At 48.4% G+C, this 19,910-nt stretch overlaps 1 protein-coding gene across 1 annotated transcript in view; it reads right to left on the bottom strand.

Annotated features, from left to right (window-relative positions):
* LOC140456638 (inositol-trisphosphate 3-kinase B-like) overlaps positions 1-19,910 on the bottom strand; it is a 137,805-nt gene that overhangs the window by 27,362 nt on the left and 90,533 nt on the right. The window contains exons 2-4 of the mRNA XM_072550753.1: positions 9,537-9,636; positions 7,662-7,875; positions 5,772-5,976 (exon numbers count right to left, since the gene is read on the bottom strand). Coding sequence (XP_072406854.1) covers positions 5,772-5,976; positions 7,662-7,875; positions 9,537-9,636 — 519 coding nt within the window. The remainder of the gene's footprint in view (positions 1-5,771; positions 5,977-7,661; positions 7,876-9,536; positions 9,637-19,910) is intronic.

Below are 19,910 nucleotides of genomic sequence, written 5' to 3'. Positions count from 1 at the left end.
GTTGAGCCTCTTCCTGTTACCCAACACAGGTATAGAACTGGATTAGTGGTGCTGGAAGAGCACAGCAGTTCAGGCAGCATCCAACGAGCAGCGAAATCGACGTTTCGGGCAAAAGCCCTTCATCAGGAATAAAGGCAGTGAGCCTGAAGCGTGGAGAGATAAGCTAAAGGAGGGTGGGGTTGGGGAGAGAGTAGCATAGAGTACAAGGTATAGAACTACTGAAAACAAACACACGATGCTGAATCAAAACAGAAACGGCTGGAAGAGCTCAGCAGGTCTGGCAGCATCTATGAAGAGAAATTAGAGTTCACGTTTCAGGTCCAGTGACACTTCCTCATCACATATTGCTGAATTTTGTGCTCGTCAAGACACAGACAAGAATGCCAAATCTTGTCACAACAATTTATACTCCAGGAAACGTGGGCGTTGACTGGCTCTTCAGTCAACTTTAATCAATTGAGGTGTTACCATGGAGAAAGCAACTATAATCTACCCAAGCTCTCAGTTTTTCAAAATACGATGTGAAGTTTGAACATATTCCTTCTGAGCATGGGTCAATTAAATAAAAAAGGATTGTTTAGACAGTGGCTGTTAATCCACAGAATCTCATCTTAGAGTCGACATACTCTATTGAATTCCAGTTGGTGGAATGTGGTCTTTACTCTGCCTGAACAGACAACAGGAACAGTCAAACGCAGAGTAAAGTAACAGTAGGACACAGAGAAAGCAAGAAATTATTATACTGTGTACTGCAGAAAAGGCAGATGAAGTAATTAAACGTGCCATACACAAACACACGCACACACTTACATACCATACACACTCAAACATAGACACAGCATTGAAAGCACGATGATCTGGTATGGCAATTGCTATGCTCAAGACTGTAAGAAACTATAGAAGATCATATGCACATCCCAGACCATCACAGAAGCCAGCCATCCTTCCACGGACTCCATTTACATGGCCCATTGCCAGGGAAAGACTGCCGACATCACCAAAGACCCCTCCCACCCCAGTAATGCTCTCCTACAACCTCTTCTGCCTGGCAGAAGGTACAGAAGCTTGAACACACCCAGCAGTAGTTTCAAGAGCAGCTTCTTCTCTGCCATTCCCTGATGAATGGACTCTCGGACTTCAAATAATGTTGACCTTGCCTAGTGCACGTCCTGTGCAACATAACCAGTATGCCTCTGTCTAGTTTTTCTCATCCTACGATCTGTATGTCTTTGCTTACTATGATCTGCCTATACTGCTTGTAAACAAAGCTTTTCACTGTATTTAAGTAAACGTGACAATAAATCAATCAAATCAAATCAGCTCATACATATTACGCAAACACCCCCTCACACGTACCACACACACCGTCCCTCACATACACCAACCATCATATCCACCAACACACACTCATAACCAACACACACTCTCACATACCTTCACCCATATACACGTCTATATATACAATCACACACTCAGACACAAACACACAAATACACATCAACACACACTAATACACACCAACACTTGTGTCCACCAATATACTCATACACACCCCTTGCACCATCTATACACACTAATGTGTACTCCTATATGCAGTCATACAAACTCTTATAAACACCCATATTCACCAACACACGCTCATTTACACCAGAACATACTCTTACACACACACGTACGCCAGCAAACACTCATGCACACTAACCCTCACATGCACTAATACACACCAATGAATATTCCTATACACATACAAACATGCTCCTACAAGTGCACGTACATCAACACATATTTATTTACATCAGAACATACTCTAACATCAACTTATATGCACCAATACACAGCGCTACACTTCAAGCTCACTCACACATGAAGCTACAATCTTTGTTTAGAGTGGTGCTGGAAAAGCACAGAAGGTCAGGCAGCGTCCAACGTGAAGCTACAATGTAAACCCTCCTGTTCCTGTCTTCTGATCTGAGATATTTGTTCTCCTATAAATCAGGCCTCAGCCTCTGACCTTAATTACTGCACCATAGGTGGGCATGCTTTCGAATCTCAGGAGCCCCCTCCCTAAACTCTCCACTTTTGTGCCTCACTTTTCTCCTTTAAAACACTCTTTAGACTGACCTTGTAAACCATATTTTTTAGTCACCTATCCGGATATCTTCTTGTGGTAGCTCAGTACCTACTGGTGATAGCACCTTGGATGATGTCTATTGTGTAGCTCAGTGTTGAATGGTCAGAGACGGAAGATTTAAAAGGGACCTGAGGGAGAACCCTTTCACACAGAGAGTGGTCCGTATGTGGAATAAACTGCCAGAGGAAGTGGTAGATGCAGGGACAGTGACAACATTTAAGATACTGGGATAGGTAGATGGATAGGAAAGATTTAGAGGCATATGGGCCAAATACAGGAAAGTGGGATTCGTTTAATTTGGGAAACCTGGTCGGCGTGAATGAGTTAGACTGAAGGGTCTGTTTCTGTACTGTACAATTCTATGTCTGCTGTGTAGCTCAATGTTGAACATTGATAGCACCTTAGAAGATGTCTGCCGTGTAGTTTAGTATTGAATACTGATAGCACCGTGGAAGGTGTCTGTTCTGTGCCTTTGTTCTGAGTACCCTCATGCTGAGCTAGTTCTTTGAAGAAGTAACAAAGAGGATTGATGAGGGCAGAGCAGTAGATGTGATCTATATGGACTTCAGTAAAGCGTTCAATAAGGGTCCCCATTGGAGACTGGTTAGCAAGGTGAGATCTCACTGAATACAGGGTGAACTAGCCATTTGGATACAGAACTGGCTCAAAGGTAGAAGACAGAGGGTGGTGGTGGAGGGTTGTTTTTCAGACTGGAGGCCTGTGACCAGTGGAGAGCCACAAGGATCGGTGCTGGGCCCTCTACTTTTTGTCATTTACATAAATGATTTGGATGCGAGCATAAGAGGTACAGTTAGTAAGTTTGCAGATGACACCAAAATTGGAGGTGTAGTGGACAGCGAAGGAGGTTACCTCAGATTACAACAGGATCTTGATCAGATGGGCCAATGGGCTGAGGAGTGGCAGATGGAGTTGAATTCAGATAAATGTGAGGTGCTGCATTTTGGGAAAGCAAATCTTAGCAGGACTTATACACTTAATGGTAAGGTCCCAGGGAGTGTTGCTGAACAAAGAGACCTTGGAGTGCAGGTTCATAGCTCCTTGAAAGTGGAGTCACAGGTAGACAGGATAGTGAAGAAGGTGTTTGGTATGCTTTCCTTTAATGGTCAGAGTATTGAGTACACGGGTTGGGAGGTCATGTTGCGGCTGTACAGGACATTGGTTAGGCCACCGTTGGAATATTGCGTGCAATTCTGGTCTCCTTCCTATCGGAAAGATGTTGTGAAACTTGAAAGGGTTCCAAAAAGATTTACAAGGATGTTGCCAGGGTTGGAGAATTTGAGCTATAGGGAGAGGCTGAACAGGCTGGGGCTGTTTTCCCTGGAGCGCCAGAGGCTGAGGGGTGACTTTGTAGGGGTTTACAAAATCATGAGGGGCATGGATAGGATAAATAGACAAAGTCAGGGAGTCCCTGGGGTCAGGGAGTACAGAACCAGAGGGCATAGGTTTAGGGTGAGAGGGGAAAGATATAAAAGAGACCTAAGGGGCAACTTTTTCACACAAAGGGTGGTACATGTATGGAATGAGCTGCCAGAGGAAGTGGTGGAGGCTGGTACAATTGCAACATTTAAGAGGCATTTGGATGGGTTTATGAATAGGAAGGGTTTGGAGGGATATGGGCCAGGTGCTGGCAGATGGGACTAGGTTGGGTTGGGATATCTGGTCGGCATGGACGAGTTGGACCGAAGGGTCTGTTTCCGTGCTGTACATCTCTCTGACTCTAAGTGGCAGAAAGCCAACCACTCTCCGCCCCCCCCCCCCCCCCCCCCCCCCCCCCCCCCCCCCCCCCCCCCCCCAGCACTGAGGGAGCACTGCACTGCACCAATTGAGTTGCTGTGTCTCAGATGAGGTGTCAGTGCCCAGGCACAGTCCTCCTGCTCAGGCAAATCTACATTCCTATGGAACCACAAGGTGCAGGTGATTTATTCCCAACGCCCTGCCCCATAACTAGCCCTCAACCAGTACAGAAAACAGCATTGCTGTTTGTGGAATCTTGCAGTGCATAAATTAGGTGATTACATTTCAAATGCATTTCATTGGCTCGAAAGCACGTTGAGATCATTGGTGATTGTCAAAAATGATAAATAAGTGGGGACAAAATGTATACTAAAGGCGCTAGAAGGATGCAGGATGTTATGTTGGAAATTCCAACTCTTAAACTGAAATAAATTGCATCAAATGCTCCTTGCCACTCTCCTGCCCCTGAAGTGAGTGGCTGCTGTTGGCTTTGTTTTCATTGCCTCAGTGTTAATTTACATCTCGGTTTATGCCTCAGCACATGACCTTTCAGAGCTGCTGTCAAACAGGACTGCTGTTCCAGACAGAACTGCCAGTTCCAGGCATTCCCACAGCACAGGGAACAGGGCCAGAGCTGCACGGAGAGGGAAAAAAAAATCCAGCAGCTTTGTTTTTTGAAACGTAGGAGACTTTAACCTCCCTTCTCTAGTGTTATCCTGGAGACCCGAAACACCAGGAATGGATTTTGGAATTACATGCAGGGAGAAACCGCAGATAATAGGAAGAATGTGCATTTGTATAGCGGTTTGCATCACAACCTGAGAACTTTACAACCAATGAAACACTTTTGATGTCTAGTCACTGATGTGGTATGGCAAACATGACAGTGACCTTTCCACAGCACAGCGTTAGTGCAGACCCAGCTTCTCAAGGGAACAGCTTCTACATTTGACCCTGTGTAGCATCTCCAAGTCGATGGGCTCTGACTGAGCGGGGCAGGGGGTGGTCAGGATATGGGATTCAAGAAGTGGAGAGAAACTAGGAACAGAGCACTGAGTTGGACGATCAGCCATGATGGTGTGGAATGGCAGAGCAGGCTCAAAGGGATGAGTGGTCTACTCCTGCTCTATATTTCTAACTCATCAACTGCATTGATGGCGTTGGGGCCCAGCAGTTGAGGCAGGTAATCTGTGATCTAAAAGGTAGCCATCGCTTCCACACCTCTCTACATGTGATGAGTCACTGACCCCCAATCCTAACGTGACCGTCATTACTGCACACACAAGAGTCTACCCATCACCAGGGCAGAGCAGTGTACCAGGGTGAGGGCCATCCAGGAGGGAACCCTGAGAGTAGAGGTGAACATTCACACCCTCAGCAACTGGACTCAAAGGTCAATCAGCCACTCCCCCTCATTCCCCAACCTATTAATGGTCAAAGATCAGAGGCTGCTCAACAGAAAGATTTCAAAGACACTCGCAAGTGCTCACACGAAGAAGCTCAGCTCCAAGTGGATGATCTGGATGCCACCCACTTTCCTGTCCGCCCTCCGATAATCCTTGACTCCCTGGTCCAGCAAAATCTGTCTAACTCTGCTCTGAATATATTTGTAAATCCTCTTTCTGGAGAAGAGAGTTTTTGAAAAAGACTGAGGGAACAATAAATTCTGTCTGAAAAGGGTGACAATTCAATTTCCTCCTTCACCTCACAATGTGAGGGCACCCACCTCCCAGTATTTCCAAGCTGAGGGCACCATGGGAGTGAATGGAACTGTTCTGCCAACCTACCCGCCCTCTCCAAAACTGGCCGTAATGTGAGGCCTCCAGTGGTCTGACCACTTGCCCCTCTCCACCGAGTAGGTCGGAGCAGTGTCCGTTACCCTCACCTTGACTCCCTCGATCCGGAAGCCAAGAGTAGAGGTGGAGCTGATGGTCTCTCTCCACTGCATGTAGCGTGGCTTGGTAACAGCACGCTGAGCCTTCTCCTCTTCTGTTGGTGCATCTGGATCCACCTCTACCATCTTCAGATACATGTCCCTTCTCAGGCTGGGCTTCTTCCTGGCTTTAGTCAGCTCCTCTTCCAGGTAAGTCCTGTGAAAATCACAAACAACAAGTTGAGAGCAGGGCCTGGATTCCCTTTCATTTACCCTGTACTCCTGACCATCATTCAAACTGCCACCTCTCTCCTTCTGGAGTCTTATAACAGACTGAAAATTGCCTCTTAGGGAGTATCATGGTCAGGAGAGGCAATAATTTCTAAAGATCACTGGGCAGTCCTGGAGTTTTCACAACCTTACCCACGTTGCCCTCTTGGTGTCCTAGGCCAGGGGTGTTCATCTTTGTGAGCTAGATGGAGAGGGAGGATTCAAAGGTTAACAATCAAGGTATCCATTGACTCATGATGGTTCAATGGTTAGCACTACTGCCTCACAGCAACAGGGTCCCAGGTTCAATACCAGCCTCAGGCAACTGTCTGTGTGGAGTTTGCACGTTCTCCCCATGTCTGCATGGGTTTCCTCCCACAGTCCAAAGATGTACAGGTCAGGTGAATTGGCCTTACTAAATCTCCCATAGTGATAGTTGCATTAGTAGGGGAATGGGTCTGGGTGGGTTACTCTTCGGAGGGTCAGTGTGGACTTGTTGGGCCGAAGGGCCTGTTTCCATACTGTAGGGAACCTAATCTAATCTTAGACTCTAGATCATCACAAGATCCAAGTGAGAGACTGGTGGAAATTAATGTTTAATTTAATGTAGTGGGAGTGTCTTTGAAACAGGGAATGGTGGGACAAGTAGGCCAATGAGATAGTTCCTTCAAAACACTGGAATAGGTATGATGGGTCAAATGGTCTCCTGGTGTGCTGTCCAACTGTGAAATACTAGTTATTAGGACCAAGGTATAACAACATTGCAAACATGGAGGTTTTGAAGCAAATATTAGATGATTGCTTAAGTGGAAATAATGTGCAAGGGAATGAAAAAAAAGGCACTCAGCCATGCTACATGTTTGGAGGAGTTATTGCAGGAGTATTCACAGTATGTTGATGGGTGGCACAGTGGTTAGCACTGCTGCCTCACAGCACCAGAGACCCGGGTTCAATTCCCGCCTCAGGCGACTCTCTGTGTGGAGTTTGCACGTTCTCCCTGTGTCTGTGTGGGTTTCCTCCGGGTGCTCCGGTTTCCTCCCACAATCCAAAAATGTGCAGATTAGGTGAATTGGCCATGCTAAATTGCCTGTAGTGTTAGGTAAAGGGGTAAATGTAGGGGAATGGGTCTGGGTGGGTACGGTTTGGCGGGTCGGTGTGGATTTGTTGGGCCGAAGGGCCTGTTTCCACACTGTAAGTAATCTAATCTCATCTAATCTAATCTAAAATGTCCCTTATCCAACAGCCCCACCCCTACACAACTCCTGCCATTAACCACAAACCTGTCAATTAGCACGAAAGTCCCACCCCTCAATCCTTCATTGGTCACAAACTCATCAATCATCACAACAGGCTCCCCACCACACACACATGCGCACACGCACACACACACGCACACACACACATAGACACGCACACAGGCACTCCTGTCATTGGTCACAACCTTCTCAATTATTATAACAGTCCCAACTCTTCCTCACCCTCCTGCCATTGGTCACAAACGCATTGATCATCACCACAGCCCCAGCTCTCCAATCCCACCAGCCATTGGTCATAGCCCTGTCAATGATCACAACAGCCCCACAGCCCCCCAAGTTCTGCCACTGTCACGATGAAGGTCCAGACAACACACACCTGACTCCCATTTTGCAGTCCATCACACAGGGCAGGTCAAACTCTGCGAGCAGGTCATCCATCTGGTTGTACCTCTCACCATCCTTCTCCACCTCACCGTGGTAAGCTGGCACATAGGGGCACAGAGTATCATCCATCAGCTGGTCCAGGCACCTCTGCTCACACTCACAATACTTCTTCAAAATCTTTCCATTTGCTCCAGCCTTGAAGCTACCTGTTGGAGAGAGTATGGATAGATATTACAAACTTGGGTGGCTCCCTAGCTGACCAGCACTCCCCCCCCTGAAAAAAAAAACACCTCTTCAATCTCTTCATAATTACCCTTCATTCCCTTTCAGCTCAATTCCTCTCTGCAGCCCCCACCCCCCCAGCCTTAGATAGCCCTCTGTATGAAAGCTTTTCATGTGTCACTTTCTCAAAAGCTTTCCACAAGTTCCGATGCACAATTCATACATTCTCCGATGAGGAGACACTGATTTGATTGGGTTGAAACTTTCTGGAGTTTGAGGAATTAGAATTGAGCATATTGCACTATATAAGATTATAATAAATGTGTGACCCAGGTAGAACCCAAACTGGGCGTCACTGAGCAGGTTATTGCTGAATGGGTGCTGTTTGATATCACCGTTGACGACCCCTTCCATCACTTTCGTGATGATCGAGAGTAGACTGACGGGGCGGGAATTGGTCAGGTCAGATTTGTCCTGCTGTTTGTGTACAGGATATACCTGGGCAATTTTCCACATTGCTGGCCAGATGCCAATGTTCCAGAACAATCCATAGAAATGATTTAGCGTTTTTAAATGAATTTCAGTTTCACCCACTAGTTAAGAGTGGAGATCCTAAATATGCTTTTTTTAAAAAAACTGCAGCAACACTGATTTCTTGTTATTCTCCTATCCCTGATGATCTGTCAACTTACCACACACATTATTCCTCAGAGCACTGAAGTAGTAATTGGGATAAAGGTTACATTTTTTCAATTCTATGTAACTGGCTCCCTTAATTAATTTAAAAGGAAGACATCAGATTAAGTTTGGGCTCTTATATAACTTTTAGTTAAAAATGGTTTGCATTTTCTTTGTAAGTGATTTGCTTGGACACATTTGCATTGGAAATTCAGCTCTTGAGATACTGAGGTTCACTGAGTTGCTATAGGTCCTTTACTCGCAATGGTTCAAACCTGAGGTCGGCGCAGTTTGAGAGAACAACTGTTGATTAAGATTCAAGACAGACAGCCCCTCTGAACACAGGAATCAATCACACTCAAAGACATCCAACAGATTTCTGTCTATTCACTTCCACTTGACTTCATTTGAGGCACGAACCCAGTTCTTATGATCCCTGTGTTTAGATTTTGTGCGATTGCATTCTGCTTTCAGCTGCTGGAATTTCACAGCACAGTGTCCAGGTTTCGGAAAAGACTATCAGCAGCTGGTCAATCCCATGAGCTTGAAGGAAACGCCTGTTACAACTCAGGAGCACAATCTATCGCTGAAGAATACCGAATTGGGTCAAAAAGCTCAGTGAAAAGAGATAGGACTGATGATGTAGGATGGGATAAAGTATCAGATGGGAATAACATGTAATGGAATAATGTACATGATGGGATAATGCAGAGATTGTGATGATGTATGTGATGGGATAATATATATCATAGAATGCATAGGAAGGGTAAATATATGGATAGCGTGATGTATGGATGGGGTGATATATGGTTGGGGTGGGGTATGGATGGGTTGATGCATGGGAAGGGTGGTGTACGGAATACGTATGTGAATAACCTGGGAGGGTGTGGATAACCTGGGAGTGTTTAAATAACCTGAGAGTGTGTGGATAACTTGGGAGCAGTCATTGTATGGGGTGAGAACCTACCTGCATGTCCTGCTAGCTGTATCCATGGATACCGTTTCTTGAAGGACATTACAAAGGGTGACCAATGCACCATGTTCTTGATCTTCCTCCAAGATTTACTCTGAAACACAGAGAGAGAGAGAGAGAGAGAGAGAGAGAGAGTGGTTAGGGCAGTGAGAGACATCAGTAAAGACACACCTCTGGTAATACATAGCCTGGAAGATAGTGGCTGGCCCCAGAACAACAGCCAGAGCCAGTGGTGATCCTCACTCTGCAATGCCCCAATTTCCTGCAGACAACCAGCAAGTTGGCTGTTTGGATTTACAGAGGGCAATGTTCCAATAAATCACTGAAAGACCAGGGAAACCAATACCATCCCGACAGCCTTAAGCAAATTGAGAATTAGCCTGGCCTCTGGACCGGCCCTTATCGAACTGGAAATGAGCCTGCAGTGGGGTATTCCAGAATCTGTATCCAAGCATCACTTCATCCTGAGGAATCACAAATCTGCTGCCAATCACAGAGGCGAGTGGAGCTTATCTATCGATGAGACACTTCCGATATTACTCAGAAAGTGCTTGCATTGGACCTTTATTACACTCTCTCTCCCGACACCCTTCTCTTTCTCTTTTTCCTCCTGTATTTCTCTTTGTCTTGCTTTCACTCTCTCACTCTGTCACACACACAGGGATCCAGTGCTGGGATGCAGCAAGCCCACACAGCAGGAAAAGGACAATCCTCCCAGATACTATGAATTTGTCACCTCTTCTCAGTCACCCCCGTCTCTCCTGTCCCACCGCATTCCCACACCACTAGTGAATCGCTAACTCAGAGAATCCAGTAGTTCTTTTTATTCCCAGTCCACCTGGCTAATAGTCCAACATTTAGAGTTTGTCTGACCTTCAATTGATACCCATCAGCAACCCTGTCTGAGTGTCCACTCCAATCATTAGCCATTGTGTGTATGTCTCTGGGCTGTTGCTATGGAGATGCAGAACTGCTTTCCCTGACTCACAAAAACTATCTTCCCTTTCCAATCCCCAACAGAAGTTTACAATCGTGCTTTGGGTTAATCTGTAATCGCCACAGCTCCTGGTTCCTTCAGGAAATGGCGATTGGATATGTCCCAGTCTCCACAGCAATATAATAAACCCCAGTGCCCACTACCTGGATGTTAATCAGTGCCCACTACCTCGATGTGAATCAGTGCCCACTACCCGAATGTGAATCAGTGCCCACTACCTGGATGTTAATCAGTGCCCACTACCTGGATGTGAATCAGTGCCCACTACCCGGATGTGAATCAGTGCCCATTACCTGGATGTGAATCAGTGCCCACTACCCGGATGTGAATCAGTGCCCACTACCTGGATGTGAATCAGTGCCCACTACCCGGATGTGAATCAGTGCCCACTACCTGGATGTTAATCAGTGCCCACTGTCTGGATGTGAATCGGTGCCAACTACCTGGATGTTAATCAGTGCCCACTGTCTGGATGTGAATCAGTGCCCACTACCTGGATGTGAATCAGTGCCCACTACCTCGATGTTAATCAGTGCCCACTGTCTGGATGTGAATCAGTGCCCACTAACTGGATGTTAATCAGTGCCCACTGTCTGGATGTGAATCAGTGCCCACTACCTGGATGTGAATCAGTGCCCACTGTCTGGATGTGAATCAGTGCCCACTACCCAGATGTGAATCAGTGCCCAATACCTGGATGTGAATCAGTGCCCACTGTCTGGATGTGAATCAGTGCCCACTACGTGGATGTGAATCAGTGCCCACTACCCGGATGTTAATCAGTGCCCACTGTCTGGATGTGAATCAGTGCCCACTGTCTGGATGTGAATCAGTGCCCACTACCTGGATGTGAATCAGTGCCCACTACCTCGATGTTAATCAGTGCCCACTGTCTGGATGTGAATCAGTGCCCACTAACTGGATGTTAATCAGTGCCCACTACCTGGATGTGAATCAGTGCCCACTACCTGGATGTTAATCAGTGCCCACTGTCTGGATGTGAATCGGTGCCCACTACCTGGATGTTAATCAGTGCCCACTACCCGGATGTGAATCAGTGCCCACTGTCTGGATGTGAATCAGTGCCCACTACCTGGATGTGAATCAGTGCCCACTACCTGGATGTGAATCAGTGCCCATTACCTGGATGTGAATCAGTGCCCACTACCCGGATGTGAATCAGTGCCCACTACCTGGATGTTAATCAGTGCCCACTGTCTGGATGTGAATCGGTGCCAACTACCTGGATGTTAATCAGTGCCCACTGTCTGGATGTGAATCAGTGCCCACTGTCTGGATGTGAATCAGTGCCCACTACCTCGATGTTAATCAGTGCCCACTGTCTGGATGTAAATCAGTGCCCACTACCTGGATGTGAATCAGTGCCCACTGTCTGGATGTGAATCAGTGCCCACTACCCGGATGTGAATCAGTGCCCACTACCTGGATGTGAATCAGTGCCCACTGTCTGGATGTGAATCAGTGCCCACTACGTGGATGTGAATCAGTGCCCACTACCCGGATGTTAATCAGTGCCCACTACGTGGATGTGAATCAGTGCCCACTACCCGGATGTTAATCAGTGCCCACTGTCTGGATGTGAATCAGTGCCCACTGTCTGGATGTGAATCAGTGCCCACTACCTGGATGTGAATCAGTGCCCACTACCTCGATGTTAATCAGTGCCCACTGTCTGGATGTGAATCAGTGCCCACTAACTGGATGTTAATCAGTGCCCACTACCTGGATGTGAATCAGTGCCCACTACCTGGATGTTAATCAGTGCCCACTGTCTGGATGTGAATCGGTGCCCACTACCTGGATGTTAATCAGTGCCCACTACCCGGATGTGAATCAGTGCCCACTACCCGGATGTGAATCAGTGCCCACTGTCTGGATGTGAATCAGTGCCCACTACCTGGATGTGAATCAGTGCCCACTGTCCGGATGTGAATCAGTGCCCACTACCCGGATGTGAATCAGTGCCCACTGTCTGGATGTGAATCAGTGCCCACTACCTGGATGTGAATCAGTGCCCACTGTCTGGATGTGAATCAGTGCCCACTACCCGGATGTTAATCAGTGCCCACTACCCGGATGTGAATCAGTGCCCACTACCTGGATGTGAATCAGTGCCCACTACCCGGATGTGAATCAGTGCCCACTACCTGGATGTTAATCAGTGCCCACTGTCTGGATGTGAATCGGTGCCCACTACCTGGATGTTAATCAGTGCCCACTACCTCGATGTTAATCAGTGCCCACTGTCTGGATGTGAATCAGTGCCCACTAACTGGATGTTAATCAGTGCCCACTGTCTGGATGTGAATCAGTGCCCACTGTCTGGATGTTAATCAGTGCCCACTGTCTGGATGTGAATCAGTGCCCATTACCCGGATGTTAATCAGTGCCCACTGTCTGGATGTCAATCAGTGCCCACTGTCTGGATGTGAACCAGTGCCCACTACCTCGATGTGAAACAGTGCCCATTACCCGGATGTGAATCAGTGCCCACTGTCTGGATGTGAACCAGTGCCCACTACCTCGATGTGAATCAGTGCCCATTACCCGGATGTTAATCAGTGCCCATTACCTGCATGTTAATTAGTGCCCATTACCCGGATGTGAATCAGTGCCCACTGTCTGGATGTTAATCAGTGCCCATTACCTGGATGTGAATCAGTGCCCATTACCCGGATGTGAATCAGTGCCCACTGTCTGGATGTGAATCAGTGCCCACTGTCTGGATGTGAATCAGTGCCCACTACCTGGATGTGAATCAGTGCCCACTACCCGGATGTGAATCAGTGCCCACTATCTGGATGTGCATCAGTGCCCACTACCTGGATGTGAATCAGTGCCCACTACCTGGATGTAAATCAGTGCCCACTACCTGGATGTTAATCAGTGCCCACTGTCTGGATGTGAATCGGTGCCCACTACCTGGATGTTAATCAGTGCCCACTGTCTGGATGTGAATCAGTGCCCACTACCTGGATGTGAATCAGTGCCCACTACCTCGATGTTAATCAGTGCCCACTGTCTGGATGTGAATCAGTGCCCACTACCTGGATGTGAATCAGTGCCCACTACCCGGATGTGAATCAGTGCCCACTATCTGGATGTGCATCAGTGCCCACTACCTGGATGTGAATAAGTGCCCACTACCTGGATGTAAATCAGTGCCCACTACCTGGATGTTAATCAGTGCCCACTGTCTGGATGTGAATCGGTGCCCACTACCTGGATGTTAATCAGTGCTCACTGTCTGGATGTGAATCAGTGCCCACTACCTGGATGTGAATCAGTGCCCACTACCTCGATGTTAATCAGTGCCCACTGTCTGGATGTGAATCGGTGCCCACTACCTGGATGTTAATCAGTGCCCACTGTCTGGATGTGAATCGGTGCCCACTAACTGGATGTTAATCAGTGCCCACTGTCTGGATGTGAATCAGTGCCCATTACCCGGATGTGAATCAGTGCCCACTGTCTGGATGTTAATCAGTGCCCATTACCCGGATGTTAATCAGTGCCCACTGTCTGGATGTCAATCAGTGCCCACTGTCTGGATGTGAACCAGTGCCCACTACCTTGATGTGAATCAGTGCCCATTACCCGGATGTGAATCAGTGCCCACTACCTGGATGTGAATCAGTGCCCACTACCCGGATGTGAATCAGTGCCCACTGTCTGGATGTGAACCAGTGCCCATTACCTCGATGTGAATCAGTGCCCATTACCCGGATGTGAATCAGTGCCCATTACCCGGATGTAATTCAGTGCCCATTAGCTGGATGTTAATCAGTGCCCATTACCTGGATGTGAATCAGTGCCCATTACCCGGATGTGAATCAGTGCCCACTACCTGGATGTGAATCAGTGCCCAATACCCGGATGTGAATCAGTGCCCACTGTCTGGATGTGAATCAGTGCCCACTACCCGGATGTGAATCAGTGCCCACTGTCTGGATGTTAATCATTGCTTACTACCTGGATGTGAATCAGTGCCCACTACCCGGATGTGAATCACTGCCCACTACCCGGATGTGAACCAGTGCCCACTTCCTCGATGTTAATCAGTGCCCACTACTTGGATGTTAATCAGTGCCCACTACCCGGATGATAATCAGTGCCCACTACCCGGATGTGAATCTGTGCCCACTACCTCGATGTGAATCAGTGCCCACTACCTGGATGTGAATCAGTGCCCACTGTCTGGATGTTAATCAGTGCTTACTACCTGGATGTGAATCAGTGCCCAATACCCGGATGTGAATCAGTGCCCACTGTCTGGATGTGAATCAGTGCCCACCGTCTGGATGTGAATAAGTGCCCACTACCTGGATGTGAATCAGTGCCCACTACCCGGATGTGAATCAGTGCCCACTACCTGGATGTGAATCAGTGCCCACTGTCTGGATGTGAATCAGTGCCTACTACCCAGATGTGAATCAGTGCCCACTACCTGGATGTTAATCAGTGCCCACTACCTGGATGTGAATCAGTGCTCACTGTCTGGATGTAAATCAGTGCCCACTACCCGGATGTGAATCAGTGCCCACTACCCGGATGTGACCCAGTGCCCACTACGTGGATGTGAATCACTGCCCACTACCTGGATGTGAATCAGTGCCCACTATGTGGATGTAAATCAATGCCCACTGCCTGGATGTAAATCAGTACCCACTGTCTGGATGTGAATCAGTGCCCACTACCTTGATGTTAATCAGTGCCCACTACCCGGATGTGAATCAGTGCCCACTACCTGGATGTGAATCAGTGCCCACTACCTGGATGTTAATCAGTGCCCACTACCTCGATGTGAATCAGTGCCCACTACCCGAATGTGAATCAGTGCCCACTACCTGGATGTTAATCAGTGCCCACTACCTGGATGTGAATCAGTGCCCACTGTCTGGATGTAAATCAGTGCCCACTACCCGGATGTGAATCAGTGCCCACTACCCGGATGTGACCCAGTGCCCACTACGTGGATGTGAATCACTGCCCACTACCTGGATGTGAATCAGTGCCCACTATGTGGATGTGAATCAATGCCCACTGCCTGGATGTAAATCAGTACCCACTGTCTGGATGTGAATCAGTGCCCACTACCTTGATGTTAATCAGTGCCCACTACCCGGATGTGAATCAGTGCCCACTACCCGGATGTGAATCACTGCCCACTGTCTGGATGTGAATCAGTGCCCACTACCCGGATGTGAATCAGAGCCCACTACGTGGATGTGAATCAGTGCCCACTACCCGGATGTGAATCACTGCCCTCTACCTCGATGCTAATCAGTGCCCACTACCTGGATGTAAATCAGTGCCCACTACCCAGATGTGAACCAGTGCCCACTGCCCGGATGTTATTCAGTGCCCACTACCTCGATGTGAACCAGTGTCCACTACCTGGATGTTAATCAGTGCCCACTACCCGGATGTGAATCAGTGCCCACTACCCGGATGTGAATCAGTGCCCACTGTCTGGATGTTAATCAGTGCCCACTGTCTGGATGTGAATCAGTGCCCACTACCCGGATGTGAATCAGTGCCCACTGTCTGGATGTTAATCAGTGCCCACTGTCTGGATGTGAATCAGTTCCCACTACCTGGATGTGAATCAGTGCCCACTGTCTGGATGTTAATCAGTGCCCACTACCTCGATGTGAATCAGTGCCCACTACCTCGATGTGAATCAGTGCCCACTACCTCGATGTGAATCAGTGCCCACTACCTGGATGTGAATCAGTGCCCACTACCTCGATGTGAATCAGTGCCCACTACCCGGATGTGAATCAGTGCCCACTACCTGGATGTGAATCAGTGCCCACTACCTGGATGTGAATCAGTGCCCACTGTCTGGATGTGAATCAGTGCCCACTACCCGGATGTGAATCAGTGCCCACTGCCTGGATGTGAATCTGTGCCCACTGTCTGGATGTGAATCAGTGCCCACTACCTGGATGTGAATCAGAGCCCACTACCCGGATGTGAATCAGTGCCCACTGTCTGGATGTGAATCAGTGCCCACTACCCGGATGTGAATCTGTGCCCACTGTCTGGATGTGAATCAGTGCCCACTAATTGGACGTTTATCAGTGCCCACTACCTGGATGTTAATCAGGGCCCACTACCCGGATGTGAATCAGTGCCCACTACCCGGATGTGAATCAGTGCCCACTGTCTGGATGTGAATCAGTGCCCACTGTCTGGATGTTAATCAGTGCCCACTGTCTGGATGTGAATCAGTTCCCACTACCTGGATGTGAATCAGTGCCCACTGTCTGGATGTGAATCAGTGCCCACTGTCTGGATGTGAATCAGTGCCCACTACCTGGATGTGAATCAGTGCCCACTACCTGAATGTGAATCAGTGCCCACTGTCTGGATGTTAATCAGTGCCCACTGTCTGGATGTGAATCAGTGCCCACTACCTCGATGTGAATCAGTGCCCACTACCTGGATGTGAATCAGTGCCCACTACCTCGATGTGAATCAGTGCCCACTACCTCGATGTGAATCAGTGCCCAATACCCGGATGTGAATCAGTGCCCACTACCTGGATGTGAATCAGTGCCCACTACCTGGATGTGAATCAGTGCCCACTGTCTGGATGTGAATCAGTGCCCACTGCCCTGATGTGAATCAGTGCCCACTACTTGGACGTTAATCAGTGCCCACTACCCGGATGTTAATCAGTGCCCACTACCCGGATGTGAATCAGTGCCCACTACCCGGATGTGAATCAGTGCCCACTGTCTGGATGTGAATCAGTGCCCACTGTCTGGATTTTAATCAGTGCCCACTACCCGGATGCTAATCAGTGCCCACTACCCGGATGTGAACCAGTGCCCACTGCCTGGATGTGAATCAGTGCCCACTGTCTGGATGTGAATCAGAGCCCACTACCCGGATGTGAATCAGTGCCCACTACTTGGACGTTAATCAGTGACCACTACCTGGATGTGAATCAGTGCCCACTCTCTGGATGTGAATCAGAGCCCACTACCCGGATGTGAATCAGAGCCCACTACCCGGATGTGAATCAGTGCCCACTACTTGGACGTTAATCAGTGCCCACTGTCTGGATGTGAATCAGTGCCCACTACCTGGATATGAATCAGTGCCCACTGTCTGGATGTGAATCAGTGCCCACTACCTGGATATGAATCAGTGCTCACTGTCTGGATGTGAATCAGTGCCCACTACGTGGATGTGAATCAGTGCCCACTGTCTGGATGTGAATCAGTGCCCACTACCCGGATGTGAATCAGTGCCCACTACTTGGACGTTAATCAGTGCCCACTACCCGGATGTTAATCAGTGCCCACTACCCGGATGTGAATCAGTGCCCACTACTTCGATGTGAATCAGTGCCCACTACCTGGATGTGAATCAGAGCCCACTACCCGGATGTGAATCAGTGCCCACTACTTGGACGTTTATCAGTGCCCACTACCTGGATGTTAATCAGTGTCCACTACCCGGATGTGAATCAGTGCCCACTACCCGGATGTGAATCAGTGCCCACTGTCTGGATGTTAATCAGTGCCCACTGTCTGGATGTGAATCAGTGCCCACTACCTGGATGTGAATCAGTGCCCACTGTCTGGATGTTAATCAGTGCCCACTGTCTGGATGTGAATCAGTGCCCACTACCTGGATGTGAATCAGTGCCCACTACCTCGATGTGAATCAGTGCCCACTACCTGGATGTGAATCAGTGCCCACTACCTGGATGTGAATCAGTGCCCACTACCTCGATGTGAATCAGTGCCCACTACCTGGATGTGAATCAGTGCCCACTACCCGGATGTGAATCAGTGCCCACTACCTGGATGTGAATCAGTGCCCACTGTCTGGATGTGAATCAGTGCCCACTACCTCGATGTGAATCAGTGCCCACTACCCGGATGTGAATCAGTGCCCACTACCTGGATGTGAATCAGTGCCCACTACCCGGATGTGAATCAGTGCCCACTGTCTGGATGTGAATCAGTGCCCACTGTCTGGATGTGAATCAGTGCCCACTACCCGGATGTGAATCAGTGCCCACTACCTGGATGTGAATCAGTGCCCACTACCCGGATGTGAATCAGTGCCCACTGTCTGGATGTGAATCAGTGCCCACTACCCGGATGTGAATCAGTGCCCACTGTCTGGATGTGAATCAGTGCCCACTACCTCGATGTGAATCAGTGCCCACTGCCTGGATGTGAATCAGTGCCCACTACCTCGATGTGAATCAGTGCCCACTGTCTGGATGTGAATCAGTGCCCACTACCTCGATGTGAATCAGTGCCCACTGTCTGGATGTGAATCAGTGCCCACTACCTCGATGTGAATCAGTGCCCACTACCTCGATGTTAATCAGTGCCCACTGTCTGGATGTGAATCAGTGCCCACTGTCTGGATGTGAATCAGTGCCCACTGCCCGGATGTGAATCAGTGCCCACTACTTGGACGTTAATCAGTGCCCACTACCCGGATGTTAATCAGTGCCCACTACCCGGATGTGAATCAGTGCCCACTACCCGGATGTGAATCAGTGCCCACTGTCTGGATGTGAATCAGTGCCCACTGTCTGGATTTTAATCAGTGCCCACTACCCGGATGTTAATCAGTGCCCACTGCCCGGATGTGTCCCATTACCCTCTGAGCCTGGTGTGTTGGTCTTCACAGAGAGAACGTTCGAGTACAGGAGCAGGGAGGTTCTGCTGTATGCGATGTGGTGAGATCACATTTGGAATATCGTGTGCAGTTTCGGTCTAAGGAAGGATGCTCTCATTGTAGAGCAGTGAAGGCTGACCAGACTGACTCCAGCTTTAGCAGGCCTGTTGGCCAAGGAGGGATTGGATTGATTCGGATTATATTCACTGGAGTTTAGAAGAGTGGGAGAGATCGCATTGAAATGTAAAAAACTCTGACATTTGCCATAATATGTGATTCAGTGTAATATTAGTCTGATCTCTGTTCATGAAGAAGTTAAAGACATTAAAGGTATGCAAGCTTTTGCTCCCTAACTCCAAGGCAGTGAGTCAAGTGTTGAGGCAGTGCTGCTGTCGGACTGGAAGCTGCATATTTTGTGTCTCAGCTGTTCAGAGAGCCTGCAGCCTGTCCAATTTCTGCTTGAGCTAATAAAATATTCAGACAAAAGGGCCGAGAGATAGATTTATAACCATGCCGTAAAATACCAAGCAGTTGAGATCTCATGAGATTGGCAATCATTCAATAAGGGGGAGTGACAGAACAGCATCACTGCACACAGGTCATTCCACTCTCTTGCCTGGTTGCACTCTCTCAGGTTCAGACACAGAGTGTACACTGGATGGAATTCAAGAGGGACTCAGAGCACGTCTGTC

The sequence above is a fragment of the Chiloscyllium punctatum genome, chromosome 3, assembly GCF_047496795.1.
Source record: "Chiloscyllium punctatum isolate Juve2018m chromosome 3, sChiPun1.3, whole genome shotgun sequence".
Lineage (NCBI taxonomy): Eukaryota > Metazoa > Chordata > Chondrichthyes > Orectolobiformes > Hemiscylliidae > Chiloscyllium > Chiloscyllium punctatum.
This window is presented reverse-complemented; position numbering and strand designations above follow the sequence as displayed.